At 42.5% G+C, this 23,199-nt stretch overlaps 2 protein-coding genes across 2 annotated transcripts in view; both read right to left on the bottom strand.

Annotated features, from left to right (window-relative positions):
- The window catches only part of rims3 (regulating synaptic membrane exocytosis 3), a 49,657-nt gene extending 40,129 nt beyond the window's left edge, over positions 1–9,528 (bottom strand). Inside the window, exon 1 of the mRNA XM_049603314.1 lies at positions 9,274–9,528. The gene's annotated coding sequence lies outside the window, so the exon portion shown is untranslated. The remainder of the gene's footprint in view (positions 1–9,273) is intronic.
- A 7,387-nt stretch (positions 9,529–16,915) lies between these two features.
- On the bottom strand, positions 16,916–22,630 carry nup42 (nucleoporin 42). The gene is made up of 7 exons (XM_049603311.1): positions 22,352–22,630; positions 20,029–20,326; positions 19,845–19,933; positions 19,675–19,751; positions 19,401–19,487; positions 19,201–19,303; positions 16,916–17,884 (listed from the first exon to the last, which is right to left on the bottom strand). The coding sequence occupies exons 1-7, from the start codon at positions 22,521–22,523 to the stop codon at positions 17,358–17,360; spliced, it is 1,353 nt and encodes a 450-aa protein (XP_049459268.1). The 5' UTR covers positions 22,524–22,630; the 3' UTR covers positions 16,916–17,357.
- Between the last annotated feature and the right edge of the window lie 569 nt (positions 22,631–23,199).

The following is a 23,199-nucleotide window of genomic DNA, read 5'->3' as shown; positions in this document are numbered from 1 at the left end:
TCTCTCTGATCATAAGGGGTCTCTTAAGGCGAGAAGACAGAAGGCTGGTTTTGCAGCTACACACACACAGACAGAGCAAACAGTGCCAGGCTGTGAGACGACTGAGAGCCAAATGGATCACACACAAAATCCCACACAGAGAAACCCAGCATAGTGCAAACACACATATGCTGCACTGAATGTACGAGCCAGAGTGTGGCAGAAGAAAAGAGCCCAAATGTTGAATGACAGAGGCCGCTGACACCGATGTCTTGGCTGATGGACTTGAATTAACATCCAAGTCTTCTGTAAAACACTCCGCTCTGACACAGATTTGAATTCTTCACTATCACAATGCCCGAAATAGTACAATGTGTCAGAGAAAAAACTGACCACATACGGTCACATCGCAATAAGATATTCACAAATTTCCCATTTCACACTTTGCAGAGCAATATTATGCCCGGTGCGCGCACACACACACACACACACACAAATCTGAATCAAATGCTAACAGCCATGAAATGAACAGAAAAAGCAGTTCATAAGCAGCTTTCACGTTGCCTCTCCCATTGGTCCAATCAAAATTTTTATCCAATAAAGTCTTTAATGAGGTGAGTCATTGAGTCACTCCCTCCACATCACCTTCTGACAGCAGACATAAATTCGATCCGTCACACCATGTTTTCACACAAATTGCCAGGATCATGGTGAATCAGCCACGACAGAAGCAAAGCTTTACATTTTCTCCGTCACAGCTGCAGTTAAAGGGTCAAATTAGCCTCAAGTTGTCTCACATTGTTTTAAATGTAGTATTGAAATATGTCTTATAAAAGGAGTAAGACATTAAACTTTTGAGGATATGCGTTTTGGATGTGTGGCTCATGTTTAATTAAATATGTCCTTTTTAATGAATGAACAACTTCCTTCTACTCAGGGTGTGCCACTGGAACTTTTCTTTTGTTTCTAAGTTTGATCTGTAAAATGGGTCACTGGATGACTCCTTCATGGACTGGTGCCGTGCTGACGGACCTCTGAATCATTAATGGCACGAACACTGCAGAGATGATGCCGTGCTTTTGTTTCATCTGAGATGTTTCAGTTCACGTTTATGTATTTATTTTGTTGTCTCTTGTACTTGTTCATTACAAAACCTCAATAAAAACTTGAATAAGAAAAGTATATAGTTTCGAGTGCTGCAGGGATGATGTGTTTTTTGTTCCCTCGTCAAAAAGTCAATGGGATTTTTTCCTTAGGGTTTGGATAAGTTTATTTTATTTACACTTACATGTATAGAAAATACAGGAGAGAAAGAAATTAAAAGTTAAAACATTGCATTATGAGGATACCTCTCCTATTAAATAAAAACAATCCTACATAAAATGATTTCATTTCAAGCTCTGTGCCAAACAAAACGCGTTTTCTACAGGAAGATAATCTTCACAAATTAACACAACGTTTATAATTTTCTAACTTAAGTACTATTCGGCCGGGATTAGTTTTGCATAGGGATGTGGACTAATGTCAGTTTACCACAGGATGTGTGTAATATAAATGTCCAATTCGCACGGGACAAGAAATTTCTGTAATTCTACCAGAGATGGGAGTGGTAACTCGGTATGCACCCTGGCGTCACCTCCCTGTCGGCATGTGCGTGCTATGTTGCTTGGGTCCATGTCATTGGTTCGACAGCCCATTGGTTCGACAGCCCATTAGTCCGACTGTCCGCGGTGCTGAACGGCTCGCGGCGGGCGTATGGTGCGCCGCGACCGGCTTGAGGCAGAGCAGGCTCACGGCTTATGTATTTGCCACTTTCCTTTTCATTTTAACCCACACCATGATCTTTTCCTGACCCTAACCAAGTGGTTTTTTTGCCTAAACCTAACCAGACCTTAACCACAGGGCATCATGATGATTTCGAAACGGACTTAGGAACAATGGGTTTAATATGGTCGGAACAATGGGAAAAGTGCTGAAAAGTGCTTTCTTCCCGAACTTTTTGATTGGTCTCCCATGTAGGGCCATGCAATCATTAGAAGAATGTCCACTATCACGACTGCCGACAACACCAAATGCTTCTTCAAGCGCCTCCATCATCGAAAAAATGTGGAAAACTAGTTGTAAACACGGAAAAATGGTTGTAAACAGGACGTGACGAAATATTTACATACATTTTTACGGAGAATCGCATTGGCACGGGATTAATATTACCTGAGGTATTTTCTCAGGACCGTTTTACAGAAAGTAAAAGTCGCTGGAATTTTTACTGACATTATCTGTAATGATTACAGACATGGCACGTTTTGACAGGACTAAAATCCCTGGTAATAATTACTTTACCCCACGTCTCCATGTTAAACTAATCCCATCCAAATAGGGCTTTAAATGCTATTGCTAGAAGGTAAATGGTAGCGTTAAGCTATAACAAACTACACTACGTACAACTTCTTATCAGAAAATAACAGTTACAGAACGCTTGTCATTGAAACAGAATTTATAATAGTACTTTTTTAATGCGTACTTGAATTACATGTGACACTATACTGTAACCTCTGCTGGTTGTGTTTACCTGCTTCCACGCAGCAGAGATGGAGCACAAAAAAAAACACTTGTTAGCATGCACAAACATTAGACATGGGTGGTTTCAATTACATGTTGTTATTAGTTATATGTTATTATTATTATCATGATTTCCACACTATGATACTAACATACTTTTTTGTGTGCTACTATTGCTACTTTTTGGAATCAGAACAAAAATTTGCTTGTTATTAAACATTTTAAGATGCTAATATTTGTTATCATGCTAAAACATTATTCATTAAAAGATCATGATCATGTTATCGGCTCACTCTTTTTCCCCTTTAAAGGTGGTGGCTTTGTGTCATGGTGAAGACGGCAGGCAGCAAAGAGTGATGAGAGTCAGCAGAATCAAGTGTCTAGATGAGCTCAGGGCTACTGCTCAACCTCATGAGAAGGCCATGTTTGTTGTTGTGTGGTGAAGACTACAATAAAGCCATTGTTGGTGAACAGCACCTCGCTATCCTTCCCTCTGCAGAGTGGTCCACTAGAAGCTAGTTACCAGCTAATAATGAGCCAAGTTAAATTAAAGTTCACAAGCCAGCGTGTTTCCAACTACGGTTCCGAGCTGTCACTGAGAGAGGTAATAATGGTTTATTGCAACTTGGGACTTATTTTCATAGTTTTGGCCTTCAACACTGGCGATTATGAAATATTGTACTCACCAAAGTTTAGAACAAAAATATCTATGCTACTTAATTTGGACGTTACACCCTATCAGACCTCTTTTTAGCAAAGTTGCTGCATTCCAAGATCTCAGCTTTTAACTCGCTGCGTATGCTACAATGTTGAAATGAGGGACAGATAAATAAAATTTGAGCTGTAATAAACTGAAATTATTTTGTAAAGGTCTAGTGTGTAGGATTCAGTAGCATCTAGCAGTAAGGTTGCAGATTGCAACTAACTCAAACTTCTACCATGCGCCAAGCATGTAGCAGAGCTGCAGTGGCCAATGTGAAAACACAACAATGCAAATGGCCCTATCTAGAGCCAGTGTTTGATTTGTCCATTCTGAGCTACTGTAGAAACATGGCGGACTCTGTCGAAGAGGATCCACTTTGTATGTAGATATAAGCTCACTCTAAGGCAAGACAACACTATTAATTTTTATTTTAGGTAATTATAAACTACATTTCCCCCAACAGATGTCCCTAAATCTTAGACACTGGACCTTTAATATACTGAAATGTAACAGAGCCATGGTGTGAATGTGCAACCACTCCTGGTGCACACTACTACTCTCTCTGCATCATGCTGCACAAAAACACCAAGCCAAGCTCCAACTCTCACTTGGGAGGTAGGTGCTACCTGTATATGAAAATACTTTTGGCATAAAGCCACATTGATAACAATCAAATCGCTGCCCTGGAGTATCATTTTAAATGTTCAATCACTCATCCACAGCCTCCCCCACATTCCACGCTAATCCCTCCACAGCTGAGCTAGCAATACATTGTTTTCGTCTCAGCAGTGAATCAAAAACCTCATCCAGGATTTGAGCCAGCAGCCTTTTGGAGAAGTGAGACTTCTCTCATATCATCACTTATCACCCACAGCAGTCTCACCAGCTCACAGGGTCTCTCTCCACACACCACCATAGTGTGAAAATGCGACACACTGTGTCACTGTGTCGTCTTCTTTGTCTCCCTACAGTGACAAAAATTACACAAACTTAAATCTATTTTACGCAAATGTTAAAGTTGTTTGTGAAAAAGAAAGTCCTGACTGTTTCCCTTGCTGCACTCCAAAGGTTGGCCCTAAATCTCCTCTCCCTCTCATCTCTTGCCACAACCCGTCCTGCACTGAGCCATTCTCTTTGCGCCCTCTTCTCCTTTTCATCACCATCAAAAGAAGGATGGGAAGGTTACTGTCAGCAGCAGGGGGATGGAGACCCAGCAGAAAATAGAAAAATAAAAAGCCGAAGTGGCTGGACTGGAAGGAAAGTGGGTTAAGAGGGGCGTGATGGATGAGACTGGGAGCTTTCCTGACTCATGGCCTGCTTTCTCTGGTGACTAATGTGGTCAGTGACATCTCTCTCACCACCCCACAGCCACCCTGCCCCATCTCTCCACTCCACCTGGGATTCTGGTTGCAGGCTTGGAGCAGAGTAGCACACAACCTCACCCCACTTACCATGTCTGGATCACTGAGTCCCAGCTTACACAGCATTGGTTGTGTGCTGCTGAGGTGGGGGCTAAAACAGTCCAGTGGGGACACGGCTGGGGTCAACCAAAGCACGCCTTTCTGTCTTATTTACTGCTAAACCTCTGAAAGGGATGCGAACGTCAGACCCTGAGGGAGGACAAGATAAGAGCTGTATATTTATCTCTCTTGCACTTTTGTTTTTAAGACTTCTGACATAGGCTTTTAATGCATTTCTCTCCTATCATGCTTTTATGTGTGACCTCATTTTTAAGGTTGCTTGCGTGTTTGGCTGATCTGTCAGACAGATCGCGGTTTTTTGGTACAACAGGATATCAACTAGTCTGTGTTATTTACCATTAAAATAATAGCTTTCATTGGTGTCCACTAGAGATATGCGCAACTAGTCAATAGAACGTTGCGACTCTCACAAGCTGGGCACCAGAAATACTAGTCAGTTAACCTTATTAATAAAATCATTGTTATTAAAATAATGTACACATGTAAATTACATAGACATTTTTTGACGACTAATTTTTTTAGGCTGTTTACTATGTGTTCACTCAAGTAAAATGCTATTTTAATAAACGGACGTGTTTCCTGAAGATTTATTTTCCTAAAGAATATTGTCTTCAATAAATGTTATTTATTATGTTTTACTGAATGAGTTGTTTTGTAGGATAATGTGCAAAGTTACACACATTTCAGCACTGACCTTTTTTTTTAAACCATATATATATATATATATATATATATATATATTTACATTAACCATTTTTTTATTTTTATTTTTTTACTTACTTTTTTACTTTTCATTAATTTCCGTAACCACTCATCCTGTTAGGAGTCGCAAGGGGCTGGAGTCTATCCCAGCTGTAATTGGCGAGAGGCAGGTTACACCCTGGACAGGTCACCAAACTATCACAGGGCTGACACATAGAGACAGACAACGATTCACGCTCACATTCACACCTACGGACAATTTAGAGTCACCAGTTAACCTGCATGTCTTTGCACTATGGGAGGAAGCTGGAGTACCCTTGAAAACCCACGCTGACACAGGGAAAACATGAAAACTCCACACAGAAGGGTTCCCCAATCCCAGGAACCCTCTTGCTGTGAGGCGACAATGCTAACCACTGCACCACTGTGCTGCCTAGTTTAACAGTCTAAGGGCGCTTTCACACCACAATAGTCCAAGGGACTTGGTTCTATTGGGTGGGGAGTGCCCAAAAATTTCACACCTTCATTTGGTTCAGTTCACTTTCACACTGCACTTTTTAAAGCAGACCAAACCGCTTGGACAACTTCACGCAGTTACAGCAGTTGCTCGTTTGGGGGCAGTACTGCCCGAGACAACCACTGACCAGGAAGAAAAAAAGCATGAGGAAGAAGAAAACTCGGCTCATCGATTGGTCAGGACCGAAAACGGAAATCCATCCCCTTCAGCCAGTTTGGTCACCACAGAAACAATGGAGCAACACCAAATTTATATCAACAACCGCCTGCACCTCCTCACTACTCCACATCTGCCCATGAGACAGTTTCCAACTTTTTCTTTTTTTTTAACCTCTGCCTCTCCCGGTTTGCGGTGTTGGTTTTGTTTTTTTTCTACCCAAAATGCACTGTGCTCTACGTCACTTCCTCTCTTTGGTTCACTTCCTCTCTTTGGTTCACTGGATGGTCCATTTGCATTTCCCACTAGAAGCACATCACACCAGGGTTCACTTGCAAGTGAACCGAGACCCCCAGTTTTCAAGAGGACCAGGGTTCGTTGTTTGGTCCGCACCAGAGTTCGAGCATTCACACCACTCCAAACGAACCAAACTATCCTTGGAAGAGGACCAGGGTTCATTTAAAGTGGACCAAATAGCGCCAGTGTGAATGCGTCCTAAATTTAAACATCTGTTTAAACGTACGGGAAATTAGTCGCTAGGAACGTCTCTTTTGTCTACCACTGCATTCATTTTGTGTGTTTTTTTGTTTTCAATTCACAATTATGTTTTCAAAATTAAAATTTTTAAAAAATAATTTGAAAGTGAATTCTTACTGACATGCAGTCCTCTGTGAACCCAACAAACTAAACAAATTGACAACTGCCTTCACATAGCTACAGATATTGTAATGCTGAAAGGTCTTCTGATTATTGTCATATCTCTTTTCATTTTTTAGAATTTATTTTAGCAGGAAGCATGGCACACTTTTGTCCCAGAGACAGGCTTTGGGTTAACAAGTGAGTGACTCGTGCACATGATGGAGGTCACCTCTGCTGCAGCAGCAGCCTTTAAACACGTATCAGGTGTTGAGAGGAATTGATTTTCCGAGGACCATTGTTGCAGAGTCCAATACGGCCTGGTAAAAGTACAGCGGCATTCAACTGGATGCTCCTCTGAGTATGTGTAATGAAAAATACTCACTTCAAAAATATAGGCCCATACAAAGCCCATACATCCACATTCATATGGGCCCAACTCTTCAGTCTGACTGTGCAAAAATAACCTCCCACAATACTATAGTGTCTCATTAGCAAGTCGGATTTGAAGTGGGAAGAGAGGCGCGAAAGCGACCAAGCATTCATTGTAAACCAATCACAGCGACTCTCTTTGATGATACATACCAGCTGGCCATTGAATTGTGCCTTGCTGATGGTTGTCTACAAGTGTACACAGCCACAGTGCAACAACAACAACAACAACAACACACACATAGACGCACACACTGAGGCCTGCTCATTACTATGATAAGTGTCTGCTCTGCCCCTTGGTTGTTTTCATTTTATTTTCATTTCAAAGAAGACCAGGACCAGCAGCTGCCAGCTACAGATCTGACGTGTGGTCAGATGTGTCAGTGCATCAGTGAGTGTGTGTGGGTGTGTGCTGCACTGGACTTTGCCTTTGCCCTTTCCAGCTATCAGTTTTGAAAAGAGTGTGTGTATGTGTGTGTATGCGTGTGAGCAGAGACTCTTTGATGGAAGATGATACAGTGCATAGTGGTCAGGCTGGCCTTTTGAGCAGCCAGCTTATTTGATACAATCTGACTCAAACGCATACTCAAAGACACGCACGCACATATATTTCACCCTAGTGAATATTTCAGGAGGACAGGGGGTTGGTCTGCCCTTTGAACTTGTGTGCCACACATCTCAAATCTGCTTGGTGACCACACCCGTGACCAAAACTGTGACACAAACGCATAAATACTTCATAAACTGTCATGTGAGCTGTGTGGCACAGTTGTTTGAGGACGTCAAATGGGATGACAATTTTTTTTGTACTAGTATAGATTGTAGAATTTGTGGAAAATGGCTTCAGCGTTTAAATGTTTTGAGTTTTGTGCAAATGGAGATACAGAAACACGGCTTTCCACAGGACAGGGTTGAGTCTCTTTCCAGCTTTTACTATCTCAATGGATTATTCAGAGGATCAGGTGTGAGTCAGGCAAAGATTTCAAGAGTTAAGCACGTGGATAATTATTCTCGTTCTCCTTAAAACGGGCCAAGGAGGGCACACTCCTTTCGTGCCAGTTAACGCTCTTCACACAATGTGCTTAACACTGACAATTACACGAGTCAGAAACACTAAAAAGCTTTCAGATTGTTAGATTTTCTACAAAATAAAAAGGTTTAGAGAAAGACACGGGACGCTCTGGAGCCCCATCATGTGTTTCTGCCCCCATCCACAGGTGGGGAACACAGTTTGAGCTGAGATCTGGACACTGTTGTGTTTGTGTCTGTGTGTGAAGCCATCTGATATAATCTCACACCTCAGCGTGCACTTGGCCTGACCTGAGTGCTGGCAGAGGACAGGCATCTCAAAATATGCTTATACTTCCCCCCACACTCCCTTCCCTCCTCCCCTTGCTGTCACCCTCGCTCACATGCACTCACACATACAAACGCAATCAAAAATGGGTAGCAGTGCATAGCTGTCGTACCCTGAGGCACCTTTAGGCCTTTGACCCCAACCTTAATAAACATCACCAGCAGAAATGCAAAACTGACCACTGACATGCTGAACTTTGTCCCTGTGTGAGACAATTAGTTTTCCATTTTTTACACGAGAGCACATTTAAACTGCAAAACACAGGCTACTCATTATCAAAAATAAAAGAAGAATAAAAGAAACTGAGTATTTAGGTCACATTACAGTCACTCTCCTACAGGCTTACTGTGCATTATCTTTACACCATCTCATATGACTACATCAATCCCTTTAAACTGTTAATGTGATTAGCTGGAGTAGCAGAGGGCATTAAACTGTAACCTGTAAGCGCATCTTGGTATTGTAAGGCTCCTAATGCTGAAAAGGTGAGAGTATGAAAGAAGAAACCAAGTCTGAACCCAGCTGATACTAATCACCTCAGCTGTTGCCTCTACACCAGGCACATACACTGCAACAATAAAGACAAATGCACATGACTGTGCCCAGTTTGAGCCATGCATTTCTTATCACTGATCATCTACTATCAGTTGCATGATTCAGAATATGAGTACATTGGCGCTATCACTGCCCTGTGCGGAAACTGAGCAATGCGAGCCCTGCAATTAAAAAAACGGGGAATCAGAGCACTTACCGCTTACAGCAAGGAGCGGCGAAGGCAAGGTGTGGGGTCGGAAGTTGTCAAATGATTGTTTGCTTCTGTCGTATCTGTAAGAAGGTCATCGTTTGGGTTTTATTTTTGCTGTGCTGCACGGCGCTTTGCTGGACGGTTGCTCCGCTCAGGGCTGCTGGTCACACGGCATCCAAGGCGCGGTGAGAGGCGCGCTGCTGTGGAGAGGAGAGGAGAGGAGAGGAGAGGAGAGGAGGGAGTGCAGGGGAGAGGAGAGGAGAGGAGATGAGATTAGGCCTGGTTGCTTTCAGCAGCATGACAAACAGCGACAACGTGTGGCCATGTGAGTGAAGCGTGAATAAATACTGTGGATGTGTAGTGACAGACATGGAGGGATCAGGATGTTGCCCTGAGTTGGTTCACATCAACAGGTTAATTGCACATGGATGCCTGTGTTTAAAAAGCTTTAAAAGTAAAGCAGCTAGTTCTGCTCCACAGAGCCCACCTATAGGTCAGGTACGCCAAAGAGGTGCATGGCCGGACCCCCTGATTGTGGTAGCTTGGTATTCATTATACAAGTGTTCTTCCTGCATGACCTTAGGCCTGCTGCACCTCCACCGGTGCCTGCTCTGGTTAGCTGCATGGTCATCAGCTAGGGACTACCGCTCTTGATGTTTCGCCCCTTAACCCTGAATATCTCCTGGTGGCGGGGCAGTGAACAGGGACGTCTCCCTGACACTCCCTGCAGGGTTTGCTCCCCACCCCTTATCCCGTCTCCTCATCCACAGCCAGAAACTCACCTTTTCAGCCTCCTCTGACAGCTCCCTGGTTTGCTTATGCAGCCCGGCTCCTCGGCACCCCAGAGCCTTGAGCAACCGTGTTGTTGTGGCTCCAACAAAATCTCTGGCTCCCACCTCCACCGGGAAGAGCTTGGCATTCCATCCTCCTTCCCTGCACTCTGCCACCAGGTCCACATATTTTGCCCTCTTCCTCTCATGGGCAGCCTCCAACTACCTATAGGCTACCAGTCCTGTAAAATTCACCTACACTCACCGGCCCTTTTATTAGGTACACCTGTTCATCTGTTCCTTAACACAAATAGCTAATCAGCCAATCACGTGGCAGCAACTCAATGCATTTAGGCATGTAGACATGGTCAAGACGACCTGCTGAAGTTCAAACTGAGCATCAGAATGAGGAAGAAATGTGTTTAAGGGACTTTGAATGTGGCATGGTTGTTGGTGCCAGATGGGCTGGCATGGGTGCTGATCTGCTGGGATTTTCACACACAACCATCTTTAGGGTTTACAGAGGATGGTCCAGAAATGCCTTGTTGATGCCAGAGGTCAGAGGAGAATGGCCAGACTGGTTCAAGATGACAGAAAGGCAACAGTAACTCAAATAACCACTGGTTACAACCAAGGTCTGCAGAAGACCATCTCTGAAGCAACAACACGTCCAACTTTGAAGCAGATGGGCTACAGCAGCAGAAGACCACACCAGGTGCCACTCCTGTCAGCTAACAACAGGAAACTGAGGCTACAGTTCACACAGGCTCACCAAAACTGGACAATAGAAGATTGGAGAAACGTTGCCTGGTCTGATGAGTCTGGATTTCTGCTGCCACATTCAGATGGTAGGGTCAGAATTTGGTGTCGTGGATCCATCCTGCCTTGTATCAACAGTTCAACCAAACTTTACTTTTGTGGTTCAGTCTCAAGGCTCAAATTATTTTCTTATGTGCTCAGCACCAAAGAGCAGGCAGACACAGTTAGCGACTACCTGGCAACACAGACGGTGAAGGCCAAAAACAGAGAGCGACTCTTGGACTAAAACTCAAAGTACACGTCAAATAAAATTTCTCCAAACATGTTTCTTGTTATTTTAGGTAGTTATTATCACGCTAATGTATGTTCAAGTGTTCATTTCCCCCAATAAGTTGGTTTTAATTCGTTATTTGATTCTATAAACACAGTCTGACCATCTCGAGCTTTTATTTTGGTACTTCCGGTGACGGGCAGTGTGAATTTGCATATTAGCTAAACATTTAGTTTCACCCAGAACATTTAGATTTAACATTTAACGTTTAGATTTATATTTAGCATTTAGATTTAACATTTAGATTTAGATTTAGATTTAATATTTAGATTTAACATTTAGATTTAGATTTAGATTTAATATTTAGATTTAACATTTAGATTTAGATTTAACATTTAGATTTAGATTTAGCATTTAGATTTAATATTTAGATTTAACATTTAGGTGCCACATTTAATATTTAGATTTAACTATTTAATATATTTCTAAGTTAACAAATATTGCTGTAAATGTGGTAAAAGGTGACTTTAAAAAATTCACAATACTTTTTTAAACATTGTTTGAAGCTAAATGTGGCAAAATGTTGATGTTATTTTCAGCGTGAGCCACTTTACAAACAGCACCCCATAAAAACAAACAAACATGTAATTCAGGTTTATTTAATAACAGTTATATCTCATGTGTTTAATCTATATCTTGCAATTAATCAAATGACACACAATGGGCCCTGAAGGTCTGGGGTCCTGGGCCATTTGCCAGCTTTGCCTGATAGGTATTCCAGCCATGATGAGGTGACGAATACTTTGCACAGAGAAGCCACATAATTTGGTGTACACTCGGCGCCAACTGATAATTAGCATACACTAATGGGATTTTAAAGGTGTAAATCTTGTTCTGTTTATCATCAGGCCTAAAGCTACTTTATCCAATAATGTTATCATAGTCTGTGTCGGCAGGGATTTATCATTTTTGAGGACTGAGACTCTGATAATCTGGATCATTTCAGTTAAGTGGGATTTATACTTGTGCAGCAGACCCTACATCGTTGTGCACATTTATACTTGTGCGGCGGTGTGTCTGTGTCACTCTGCAGTTACACCTCCAAAACACTATTTGGCAGCGGAGATTTCTGTGAAGTGCTATAAAGTTTAGTTGATTCAAAACACACATTAAACACATTAAACACACATTAAACATGACTTCATAGAGACAATTTCAAACACAAGTACACAAATCAGCTTCACTATAACTCGCAGCATTCACAGACAAACACTTGTCTTTATTTGGACACATTTTCCCCACCAATACAACATGCTAACGTTAATAGCACAAGCCTATGGCATTTTACATTGTATAAATTAGCCTAGCCGCTGGCGATCTTTTCCTCTTCTCATATAAAACCAGGGACAACAGCAACATTTAACAAAGATAACGTTACAAAATTTGGCTCCATATCAACTCACAAGGTTCACTGACAAAACAACTGTCTCATACTAAATATGTTTTCTAAACAACATGCTAACGTTATTAGCACAAGCCTATGGCATTTTACATTGTATGAATTAGCCTAGCAATGAGAGGAGATTTCCTCTGCTCATATGAAGCCAGGATAAATCACACCCAAGACTTAAAATGTTATTTTTGTGGAGGCTTTATTGTCTTCACAATTTATCGTTTCTTATCTGTGAAATTAAAGTAAATAAAAGGTTTGTTTCCACCGAGGGAAATGGTTTCAGTATACAGAAATAGACAGGAGGTCTGCGTCACTGCAACTTGTAGTTATATTTCTGGGGGAGTGCAAGTCAGGCTACAGCGTCAATTCAACATAGAAGTATAAATTCTGTAATACGGTTAAGAACTGTGCAAATTTCTGGTAGTTGTCGTCATCTGCAGGAGTGAAAATTCAGTACCCAGATAGCTACTAAGCAAACCTGTGCTGGGCTGGATACAGCAGCTTATTTGGGTTCAGTGCTTTAGGGATAGGATATGTTATCTTTGAATGTGTTTTTCCATTTCTGTTTTTTATAAAACTCAACTTGGAGACTTGAAACTTGCTTGAGAAAAGTCATCCATCACACTGTCGCTGTCAAAGTTACACTATTGTTGCTCAGTGTGCACTGCATCACCTCACCACAGTCATGTTCCTTTAAGGAAAAAAAAGCAGACATGATCCTCATTGAAAGTCTTTGTAATTTGTATTAAATATGCTTCAACATGCACTGCCTTTTGCACTTTGATGCAGAACATGCATAAGCTTAGGGAGCACACAGCACCATCTGCATACACAGATAAAATTAATGTAATGTAGCCTAATTATCAGCTCAGCCTCTTAGTGCCACTGTAGTTCAAATCATCCAGGCCTCTCTTACTTATGTCTCACACAGTGTGTTCTCTGTACTGACAGTATTTACCCACTACAGTGTATTATTACTGTCAGTGTGTTAGAAGAACATGGTGCACTGATCCTAATATGAACCCATAAACATCTGCAGCACATAAACTCGGGTCCAGAGCCTCGCATGAGAAATATGTGCCACTCAGTCACCCATGCGCAAGCCACTCAAATAGGCATAAATCACAGGCCTTGGATCAATGCCCTGTTTCCCATAGGCGAACTGCTGTGGCACAACACAATCAATTTCTTGTTCCCTGCTGCAACAGTAAGGAGGGTCGACTGGAATCAGCCCCATCAAACATTAATACCAGCACTGAATCCGAATCAACTCATTGGCATTCTGTAGAGAGGCGGGATTCGAGCGGTGGTGGTAGCATCTGTTGCTGTCATCAGCTGATGTAGTGACCACAATGGCTGTGTAATAGCAAAGAACACAATGCACACATTTAGGTGCTGCATGTCATTAAAAAAAATCTGATCCAGAGAAGGCAGCCAGGGAGAAGGAAATTTAATAGTTGCAGGTTACAGTCATAATTCAAAGGATTGATCTTTTCAGAGCTCTGACATACATTCACGACACCAGCAAACAGGGAATTAACAAGACACGCAACCCCTGTTACCCCTATGGAAAAGTGTGCTAAGTAAACTGGAGCGCCGTGTACTGCATGACCGGCCCACGTTGCTGGAGTCAGGTCACGGTCAACTGAATTACAGCACACATGGTGGTCATGCGAGCGGGTATGTGTAAGCTGTGGTTTCACAAGAGGGTGGGGCAGACTGGGGATTAAAGGAGAAGCAGGACAGTGTGTGCAGACATGACAGGTGTGCATATGTGTGTGTGCTCATTTTAACTCGTATGTCATCCTGTAAGATGTAAGCTCCCTCTTGGGAATACTGAGCAGTCCCCAAGAGGGAAGGAGGAGGATGTGACTGCACTCACAAATGATATTCCTCGCTATTAAACAAGCATCAATTGACCATAACCATATACAGGTCTTTGATATAACGTTATGTGTGTCTAGCTGTGTGTGTGTGTGTGTGTGTGTGTGTGTGTGTGTGTGTGTGTGTGCGCGCACAGGCATCCACACACTCATCCCTCATCTTTAATATTGCCCTGATCCACACTGTGCAGCTCATGCATACATTACATAAACACAGGCAGGCTGGTAATTTGATGCCGCAGCAGTTAGTGATTAAATCTGCTTTAATTTGCTGTTGGGGAAATAAGGATTCACAAACACCTATATTTCTTTTAGATGTATTTAAGAGCCACCGGATGGCAATTTAAACAAGCTTCCCTGAAATGAGCATGCAAGGGCCTTTTCATGATACGAGCCTCTTTCAATCGTTCATTTATCTGCTGAATTATTAATGTATTATCTGCTGGCGGGGGGGTGGGTGGGAGGTTACTGCTGACAGACTGAGAAGTAAGAAAGAGGAGTATTAGGAATAATTCACACTGCCTCTGACCTAGCCATGAGATACTGACATCATTTCACACACACACACACACACACACAGACAAACACACACACACACACACACACAGGAGGCAGCTCCAGCTCAGTTTCACCTCTCGCCGATATCACAAACTCCCTGTCAGCTGAAAATATGCTCCAGTCAGCAGAGCCGTAATCCCCTATAGCAGCAGAATAGCTTATTGCTGTCTCTTTGTCGCCGTATTCCTCTTCTTGTGGTCCCACCGGGTGTTCAACACCTAATGAATACGTATTGAATAGCTTACTCACTCACTGTCATCCCTACACTACCACTTCCCTATCTCTTAGTGGCTGCAGACCTGCAGGCTGATGGAGACGGATGGTTTTAGACTGATGGCCTTGCTGTCATGTTACAATCTGAGGCATGCATTAGCAGAGGGAGAATAATACCCAGCCTGAGGCATTGAACTACCTCTTCTTTTCAAGTTACATCAAAGTTTACACTTATCTGTTTGTGCTTTACTAAAATGGTAAAAGGCTGGATTTTTTGGTGATATTCTGTCACCATCTCCTGGGCATACTGTGCAATTACACCTTTCACAAATACAGTATGACGACAGCATGAAAATGTTCTGTTGCTTTATCATTAAAGGGTAACTTGAGTTTTTTTATTTTCCCATGTTTGACAAAATTATAGAAGGGATCACTATAGAGACAGACATTTTTATTATTAAAGAGTAAGATCATTTGGGGTGGCTGGGCTCAGCCTTAGAGATAGGGTAAGGAGCTCGGACATCTGGAGGGAGCTCGGAGTAGAGCCGCTGCTCCTTCTCGTTGAAAGGGGTCAGTTGAGGTGGTTCAGGCATCTGATCAGGATGCCTCCTGGGCGCCTCCCGCTGGAGGAGTTTGGGCACATCCCAGTGGGAGGAGGCCCCGGGGCAGACCCAGAACACGCTGGAGGGATTACATATCTCATCTGGCCTGGGAACACCTTACAGGGAGATCACACCTACAGGAAGTGCTAGAAACGAGATGCCAGAAAACAATTGATTCCCTATGATACAGCACGTCTGACTGGTTTTCAGGCATTTTTTATGACGAGTGTTTTTCTGGCGTCTTTTTAGACACGCATTTGTAGATGCTGAAAGTTGAAATAATCTCAACTTTTGGGCGTCAGTAGCACCATAGCTCTGTCTTGGGTCCATTTTCAATGTTTTGATCGCCCGGTTGCTCATGTACCCTCGCTCTACAGGCGCTCCTCATAGGAGCACTCATTGAAAGGGCGTTTCAGGCATTTCAAGTGTCTTTGAAGCGTCTGCGTTTCTAGCGCCACCTGTAGGTGTGATCATTCCCCTAGGGTCCCCCAGGAGGAACTGGAAAGCTTTGCTAGGGAGAGGGACATCAGGGGTGCTTTGCTTGGTCTGCTGCCCCCACGACCTGACCCTGGATATGCAGATGGAAATGGATGGAAGATCATTTTACCTATGTTTAGCCAGATCCAAAATTGCCATCAGCAAACCCACCAGACTCCAGTTGAACAAACATTAATTTTAGTGTACAGAGACAACACATTTTCACACCTGAGTAAAATAAGGGTTTATTTCAACCTAACCAGAGTTTGTACTTGTAGGAACAGTGGAAAGAGAAACCAAGACGTTTTTTGTTTCTGTCAACTTTAAATTAAGAGTGTTTTGTGATGATAAAATTTGTTTATTCCGATGGAATCTGGTGGGTTTGGCAAAAGCGATTTTGGGTAATATCTCGGGAGAAATCCTTTCCATAATGTTGTCAGATGCTTTTAGTTGACGTACATTGACGGTGCACAACTACCCATGAACATTACTGGACCAACTACACCAACATTTTTGTCTCCATTAGTCACATAGAAACAAAAACACTTGGAAATAGGTCCAGGTTGGAAAATACTTAAGTCACCTTTTAAGAGGGATTTCTAGGAAGACACTATGTCTGAACTGCTGGAGGAGTTTTGTGCAGATAAAAGTTTCCAACCAAGTTCTATGCATGTTTTATTGTTTTGTTGTGATAAAGATTATGTCTGATTACATAACCATGCAAATGAAGCTTCAGAAAATCTGTTCATGAGCTGATAAGCTTCCTGTCAGCATCAACACATGGGAAAAGGTAAAATTGGCGATTCAGAATAATCCTGAAAGACATTCAGTCTCTTGAAAATACAATTGCATTTTTATATGACAAAAATTACATCATCTAAAAATAGGTACTGTGTATTGGACATCTGTGAGTAAAGTTTTCCTTGCATATATGAAAAACTCTTAAATGAACCAAAGTGAATTCTCCCTGCCGGAATTGAAGTATTTAAACATTTACCATATCTTAAAAATTAGTAGACTGACTTTGGTTGAAAAGGGAAATATTTTCTTTGTATAAATGATCTCTTTTTTTCAAAAATCACATTAAATTCAATGGTAGGGTCATCACACCAGCATGTCCGCTGGGGGAGGCTTTAATGGGATCTGGCCTAGAGTGAACCTCTTGGCCTTGAACTGATTCAGTTCCTCTGGAGTCAGTGCGCTCTCCTGTGAAAACAGACTGTCCGATGCCCCACCAGCAGCCCCGGCTCCTGCTGCAGGTGGAGCAGAGGTTGTCCCAAACCCTCCACTCGCCTGTCCAAAAGTACTGCCCCTTCCTGCTGCAGCAGATGCATCAGCCCCGAATCCGCTCCCAAAGCCTCCTGCTGTGCTCGGTGTCGAGGAGAAACTGAACCCAGCGGCAGAGCCAGCTCCTGCGGTGGCTGCTGGATTGTTGGCAGCTGGAGCAGCGAAGGAGAAAGACGAAGCTGGAAGTGCAGATGAGGAACCGAACCCAGAAGGAGGTTGTGTAGGAGCTCCTGAGGCACTGCCAAAACCTGTGGAGGATGATGGTGCTGCGGAGGAACCAAAGCCACCACTTGGAGCAGCAAAACTGAAAGTGTTGGCCTGGGCCGGTGCTGGAGCCCCAAAGCCTACATGGTCAGAAAGATTTAGAATTAACACCGGAGAAATGGCTACTACCGATCTGATTATCTGATCAACATATTCAAACAGGATAGGTAGTTAAATTATCTGTACTGTATTCATGAGAGATAAAGGATACTAAAGAGTGTTAGATGATGCACCTCTAAAGCTCTTCTCCAAGCTGAAGATGTCACTTTTAGTTCTGGGAAATTGTTATGAGCATTATACAAAATTGTTCCTTAGCTGCAACCCTATATTCCAGTGTGCTGAGACAGAAATTGTAGCAAACATACAGCATGGAATATGAAATGAAATGCCTTTTTGTTTACCCATCTTATTCCTAAGGGCACTACTGTAGAAATGATTATGTGCGCAACTTCCAGTGAGATAGCGGAAGTAGCAGTAAGCCAGTTAGTTCCATAGACTGTCTGTGGTTAGTCCCAGTGGCTACTCTTCGTGGCTAACCGCCAACGCTGGTTCTTTTCAAAAGTAATTTAACAAATATTTAACTAATGTTAACTTAGCATTTTCTAAAATGTCTTTGCGGAGCTCTGGTACCTGTTGCACTGTCCGTGTCTGTAACAACTAACAACCAGTCTAAGCTAAATTTTTGTCTTCAGCAACTGTGTGTTGAACATGTAACCAGAACAAAAAGGGATTGTTCCAGTTGCCATGGTTACCATTGGTATGAGAAATAAAACCACAAGAGTTTCACGAGACATAGCGAAAAGTATTAAATCAGAATTAGCAGAAGAGAATGACACGTAGACTGACAGGTCTGTCACTCAGCGTCAGTACATGATATCCCTGTCTTCACCCGTCTGACATCATTTTCAACCTACATTAGGTGTTTGGCGTTATTATTAAACACACACTTCCCATGTGAGCTTTACGCGCTTGTCACATTCCTGCCGCCAACTAGCTGCATACACCAATCATTTTTGGCAATTTTGAATTAGATATACAAGGAACGTGTTTTCCTAACGTTGTTTGGAGGCTTTTTAAGAACATCTTTTGAACAATAGCCAAAACAATGTATACTCAAAACTTTTCAAAAATGCTCCACTAATTCCAAATCATTTAAATTAATTAAATAAATTCAATTTCATTACTTTTTCAGGGATTTCATGACCGTGGAAACCCTGAGAGAGTCGAACTGTAAGTACAACAACTTCTGGTTTGACGAGAAGTTATGTGCCGGACTATTTCCTGGCCAGGAGCAGACACTTCCTATGATCCTTTGCAAGAAAGAAAACATTTCTGAAAATGTTGAACTATTGCTTTACTCCTCTTTTGTAACAGTGAAGCAACACTTAATCTTCACCTCCGCTCTGAAAGCTGGATGTTGAGGATCCAAATCCAGTCACTGTTGCTGAACCAAAGCCACCTGAAGATGCCTGAGGATCTGGGTTGTTCATCTCTGCGAGCTGCGAGGAAAATAAACATCACAACATGTTGACTGTATTTTTTAAAAAGCCCCTCATGGGAGTACTGTTACAAAAACTGTGTGTGTCTGAGTCTCACCAACGCTGTGCGCGTGGCTGGCTTCATAACCTTAAGTTCCTGGACTCTGCTTCTCCACTGGTTGAGCAACTGATTGACACCATTCACCTACACACATGAAACAAGGATTTCTTGGACTCAAAAACACTGAGATATCACCCATCATCTTCAATGAAAGAATACTTGTGCCAGTGCAGGAGAGTCAAGTCTCATCCTCTTTACATTCTTATTAATCAGAAGAACAAATATAAGGACAAATATCAGGCATGGTATTGACAATTGTCACTACACTTACATAGCTCTGCAGATCTCCTGAAGCTCTTGTGGAGTAATATTCCAGCCTGAGCTCTTCTGGAGAGAGATCAGCGAAACCTGTAGATGAGAAATACAAAACATGTTCAAAGCTAAGTGTTTACAAATGACAAAAAAAAAAATCATGCAATTAAATGTGTATGTAATACAGACCAGATAAAGATGTCCTGAAGTTAGAGTAACACGAAAAGCCCCACTGCCCTGAACTCTCCCAAATGTCCATGTCTATCTGAATCATCTCCCTGGGTGATTGTGAGACAGACGTTACATTGATTATTTCCTTATGACGACAGTAATTTTAATGCTACACAACTTTTAAAAAAGAGGGTGTACTCACAGTTTTTTGTCGTCATCCTCCTCACCAGCTGTTACCTGCTGTCCTCCTCCTCCTCGACCTCCCCTGTCAAAGGTGCTGGGAGTACTGAGTGCTGAAAATCTGTTTTGAGAAGAGAAGCTGAATTCGGAGCTCTTCACGTTATCTCTTCTCCCTCCACCTCCTCCTCTGCCCCAGTCATTCCCTCCTCCTCCTCCTCCTCCTCGACCCCAGTCATCACTTCCATGAGAGGAGAAAGATGAAGGCTGGATAAAACCTCCTTTTTGCTGGGAAGGATTCACCCAAACTCGGTTTCCAAACCCTGAAACAAACATGCATACAAATACCATATATGATGAGGAAAAACAGGTTGATGTTCAACACTTACAGTCATCCTGTTTGTCCATATTATAATTCTACTACTGTCACTTCTGTCTACTCTGTACATATGACACCTGTTGCATGGCTGTCTGTCCTTAAATACGGATCCTCCTTCTGTCTCCCCTTATTTCAGCTAAAACAACGGGGTTCATGTGTGTGTGTGTGTGTGTGTGTGTGTCCTCCAGAACTGAGGGTCAAAGGATAGAGACTGCTGGATGTTGTACAAAGTGTAAATCCCTTAAATGGTCCTGTGTGTAGGATTTTGGGGGGATATATTGGTGCAAAGGGAATATAATATAAAACCCATCTTTTCCTTGGTATATAATCATTGGGATTTTGTTACTTTAGCGTGAGCCGTTTACAGCTACATAAGGAGTCGGTCCTTGTCTACACAGTCTGCCATGTTTCGGTACAGTCGCCCCGAACGTACAAACCAAACACTGGCTCTAAATAGATAGTTACACTCACCGGCAACTTTATTAGGTACACCTGTTCATCTGCTCAGCGAATCAGCCAATCACGTGGCAGCAACTCAATGCATTTAGACATACAGACATGGTCAAGACGACCCGCTGAAGTCCAAACCGAGCATCAGAATGAGGAAGAAAGGTGATTTAAGTTTCTTCGAACGTGGCATGGTTGTTGGTGCCAGACAGGCTGGTCTGTCAGAAACTGCTGATCTACTGGGATTTTCACACACAACCATCTCCAGGGTTTACAGAGGATGGTCCCATAAAGAGAAAATATCCAGTGAGCGGCAGTTCTCTGGGTGAAAATGCCCTGTTGATGCCAGAGGTCAGAGGAGAATGGCCAGACTGGTTCAAGATGATAGAAAGGCAACAGTAACTCAAATAACCACTGGTTACAACCAAGGTCTGCAGAAGACCATCTCTGAACCAACAACACGTCCAACCTTGAAGCAGATGGGCTACAGCAGCAGAAGACCACACCAGGTGCCACTCCTGTCAGCTAACAACAGGAAACTGAGGCTACAGTTCACACAGGCTCACCAAAACTGGACAATAGAAGATTGGAGAAACGTTGCCTGGTCTGATGAGTCTGGATTTCTGCTGCCACATTCAGATGGTAGGGTCAGAATTTGGCGTCATGGATCCATCCTGCCTTGTATCAACGGTTCAGGCTGGTGGTGGTGGTGTAATGGTGTGGGGGATATTTTCTTGGCACACTTTGGGCCCCTTAGTACCAACTGAGCATGGTTTAAACACCACAGCCTACCTGAGTATTGTTGCTGACCGTGTCCATCCCTTTATGACCACAGTGTACCCATCTTCTGATGGCTACTTCCAGCAGGATAACGCACCATGTCACAAAGCTCAAATCATCTCAAACTGGTTTCTTGAACATGACAATGAGTTCACTGTACTCCAATGGCCTCCACAGTCACCAGATCTCAGTCCAATAGAGCACCTTTGGGATGTGGTGGAGCAGGAGATTCATGGACATGGATGTGGATCATGGATGCGATCATGTCAATATGGATCAAAATCTCTGAGGGATGTTTCCAGCATCTTGTTGAATCTATGCCACCAAGAATTAAGGCAGATCAGAAGGCAAAAGGGGGTCAAACCTGATACTAGCAAGGTGTACCTAATAAAGTGGCCGGTGAGTGTATACGGCTAGCTAAGCTAGTTTAGCAATTTTGTCAGTTGGAAGCAGTTGGACTCTGCCAGCTGAAGCCGAGAGTGTTTGTAATATTTTTCATAATATAATTGACATAAATTAGCTCAGATTAAGTATCCAAATGTTCATCTTCAGTCACTAGCTAGCTGATGTACGTTAGGACTCACAAACTAAAGTTAACTTCAGTGAAGTGAATGAAAGACGACGGTAATTCTTCTGTAACTTCGCCTGTAATTAAACCAGCAAAACGCAGAGTTTACAATACAAGAGAGCAGCTACAGGGTTAAGTTTAAATTTTGCTATTTTTATTTCTATTTGTCGTTACCTCCTCCACCTCCTCTGGGTTGCTGCTGAGCTGAGGAGCGGTTGTAGTTGTTGTTGTTGTTGTTGTATCCTCCTCCTCCACCTCCTCCTCTGTTTCCTCCTCTCGGGTGCTCATTCCAACATTTGTCGCCGTACCGACAGCGGCCCTGGAGGAAAAAGCTACACACTGTCATTTCGACACAGTGTTTAATGTGTCAGACGCAGTGTTAGCTCCCAGATACCGCTCACACTCGATAGTGTTTTCGTGCGACTCAAGAAGAAGCACGAGCTGGTGTCGCAGGAGATTTGCGTCACCGCTCACTGTAGTGTCAAACAGCGACCCCATGTGGTAGTTTAAAGGAACACAGGGCGCCAACAGCTGGTTTGCATTAGAAAACACACTGAATATTCATTCAGCATTTCCTCCATGGCTGCAGTGTTTCATCATACACTCAAATGTTATCCTTAACTCTTAACTTTTCTGAATCTGAAGCAGAATAAAGTTTATTACAGAGCAGGTTTCCACTGAGGAGGAATCTGGTGTGGTTCTCTCTAAATAGATTTAACATGCAATAAACGAGATGAAAGCAAAGTAAGGCAAAGTACTGCAAGAACATAAATATAGAATAGAAAATTTACAATAACAAAAATACTGTGAAAATTACTTTAAGATAAACAATACACAATATAGTTGTTTCAGAATAAACAAGCTGTACAGTTGTGCAGGATGTGCAAAAATATTTGTATTAATATACATTAGGTTATCAAATTTTTCTGTTTGGAGTAACAGTCTAGTATTTTCTATTCTATCAAGAAGGGGACAAAACCTTAGAGTTGTAGCTACTAGACAGTAGTAATGTGCTTTGAGCT

This window comes from Epinephelus fuscoguttatus, linkage group LG17, assembly GCF_011397635.1.
Source record: "Epinephelus fuscoguttatus linkage group LG17, E.fuscoguttatus.final_Chr_v1".
In the NCBI taxonomy this organism is placed as follows: Eukaryota; Metazoa; Chordata; class Actinopteri; order Perciformes; family Serranidae; genus Epinephelus; species Epinephelus fuscoguttatus.
Note: the sequence above shows the minus strand (reverse complement) of the source record. Positions and strands in the feature narration are given on the sequence as shown.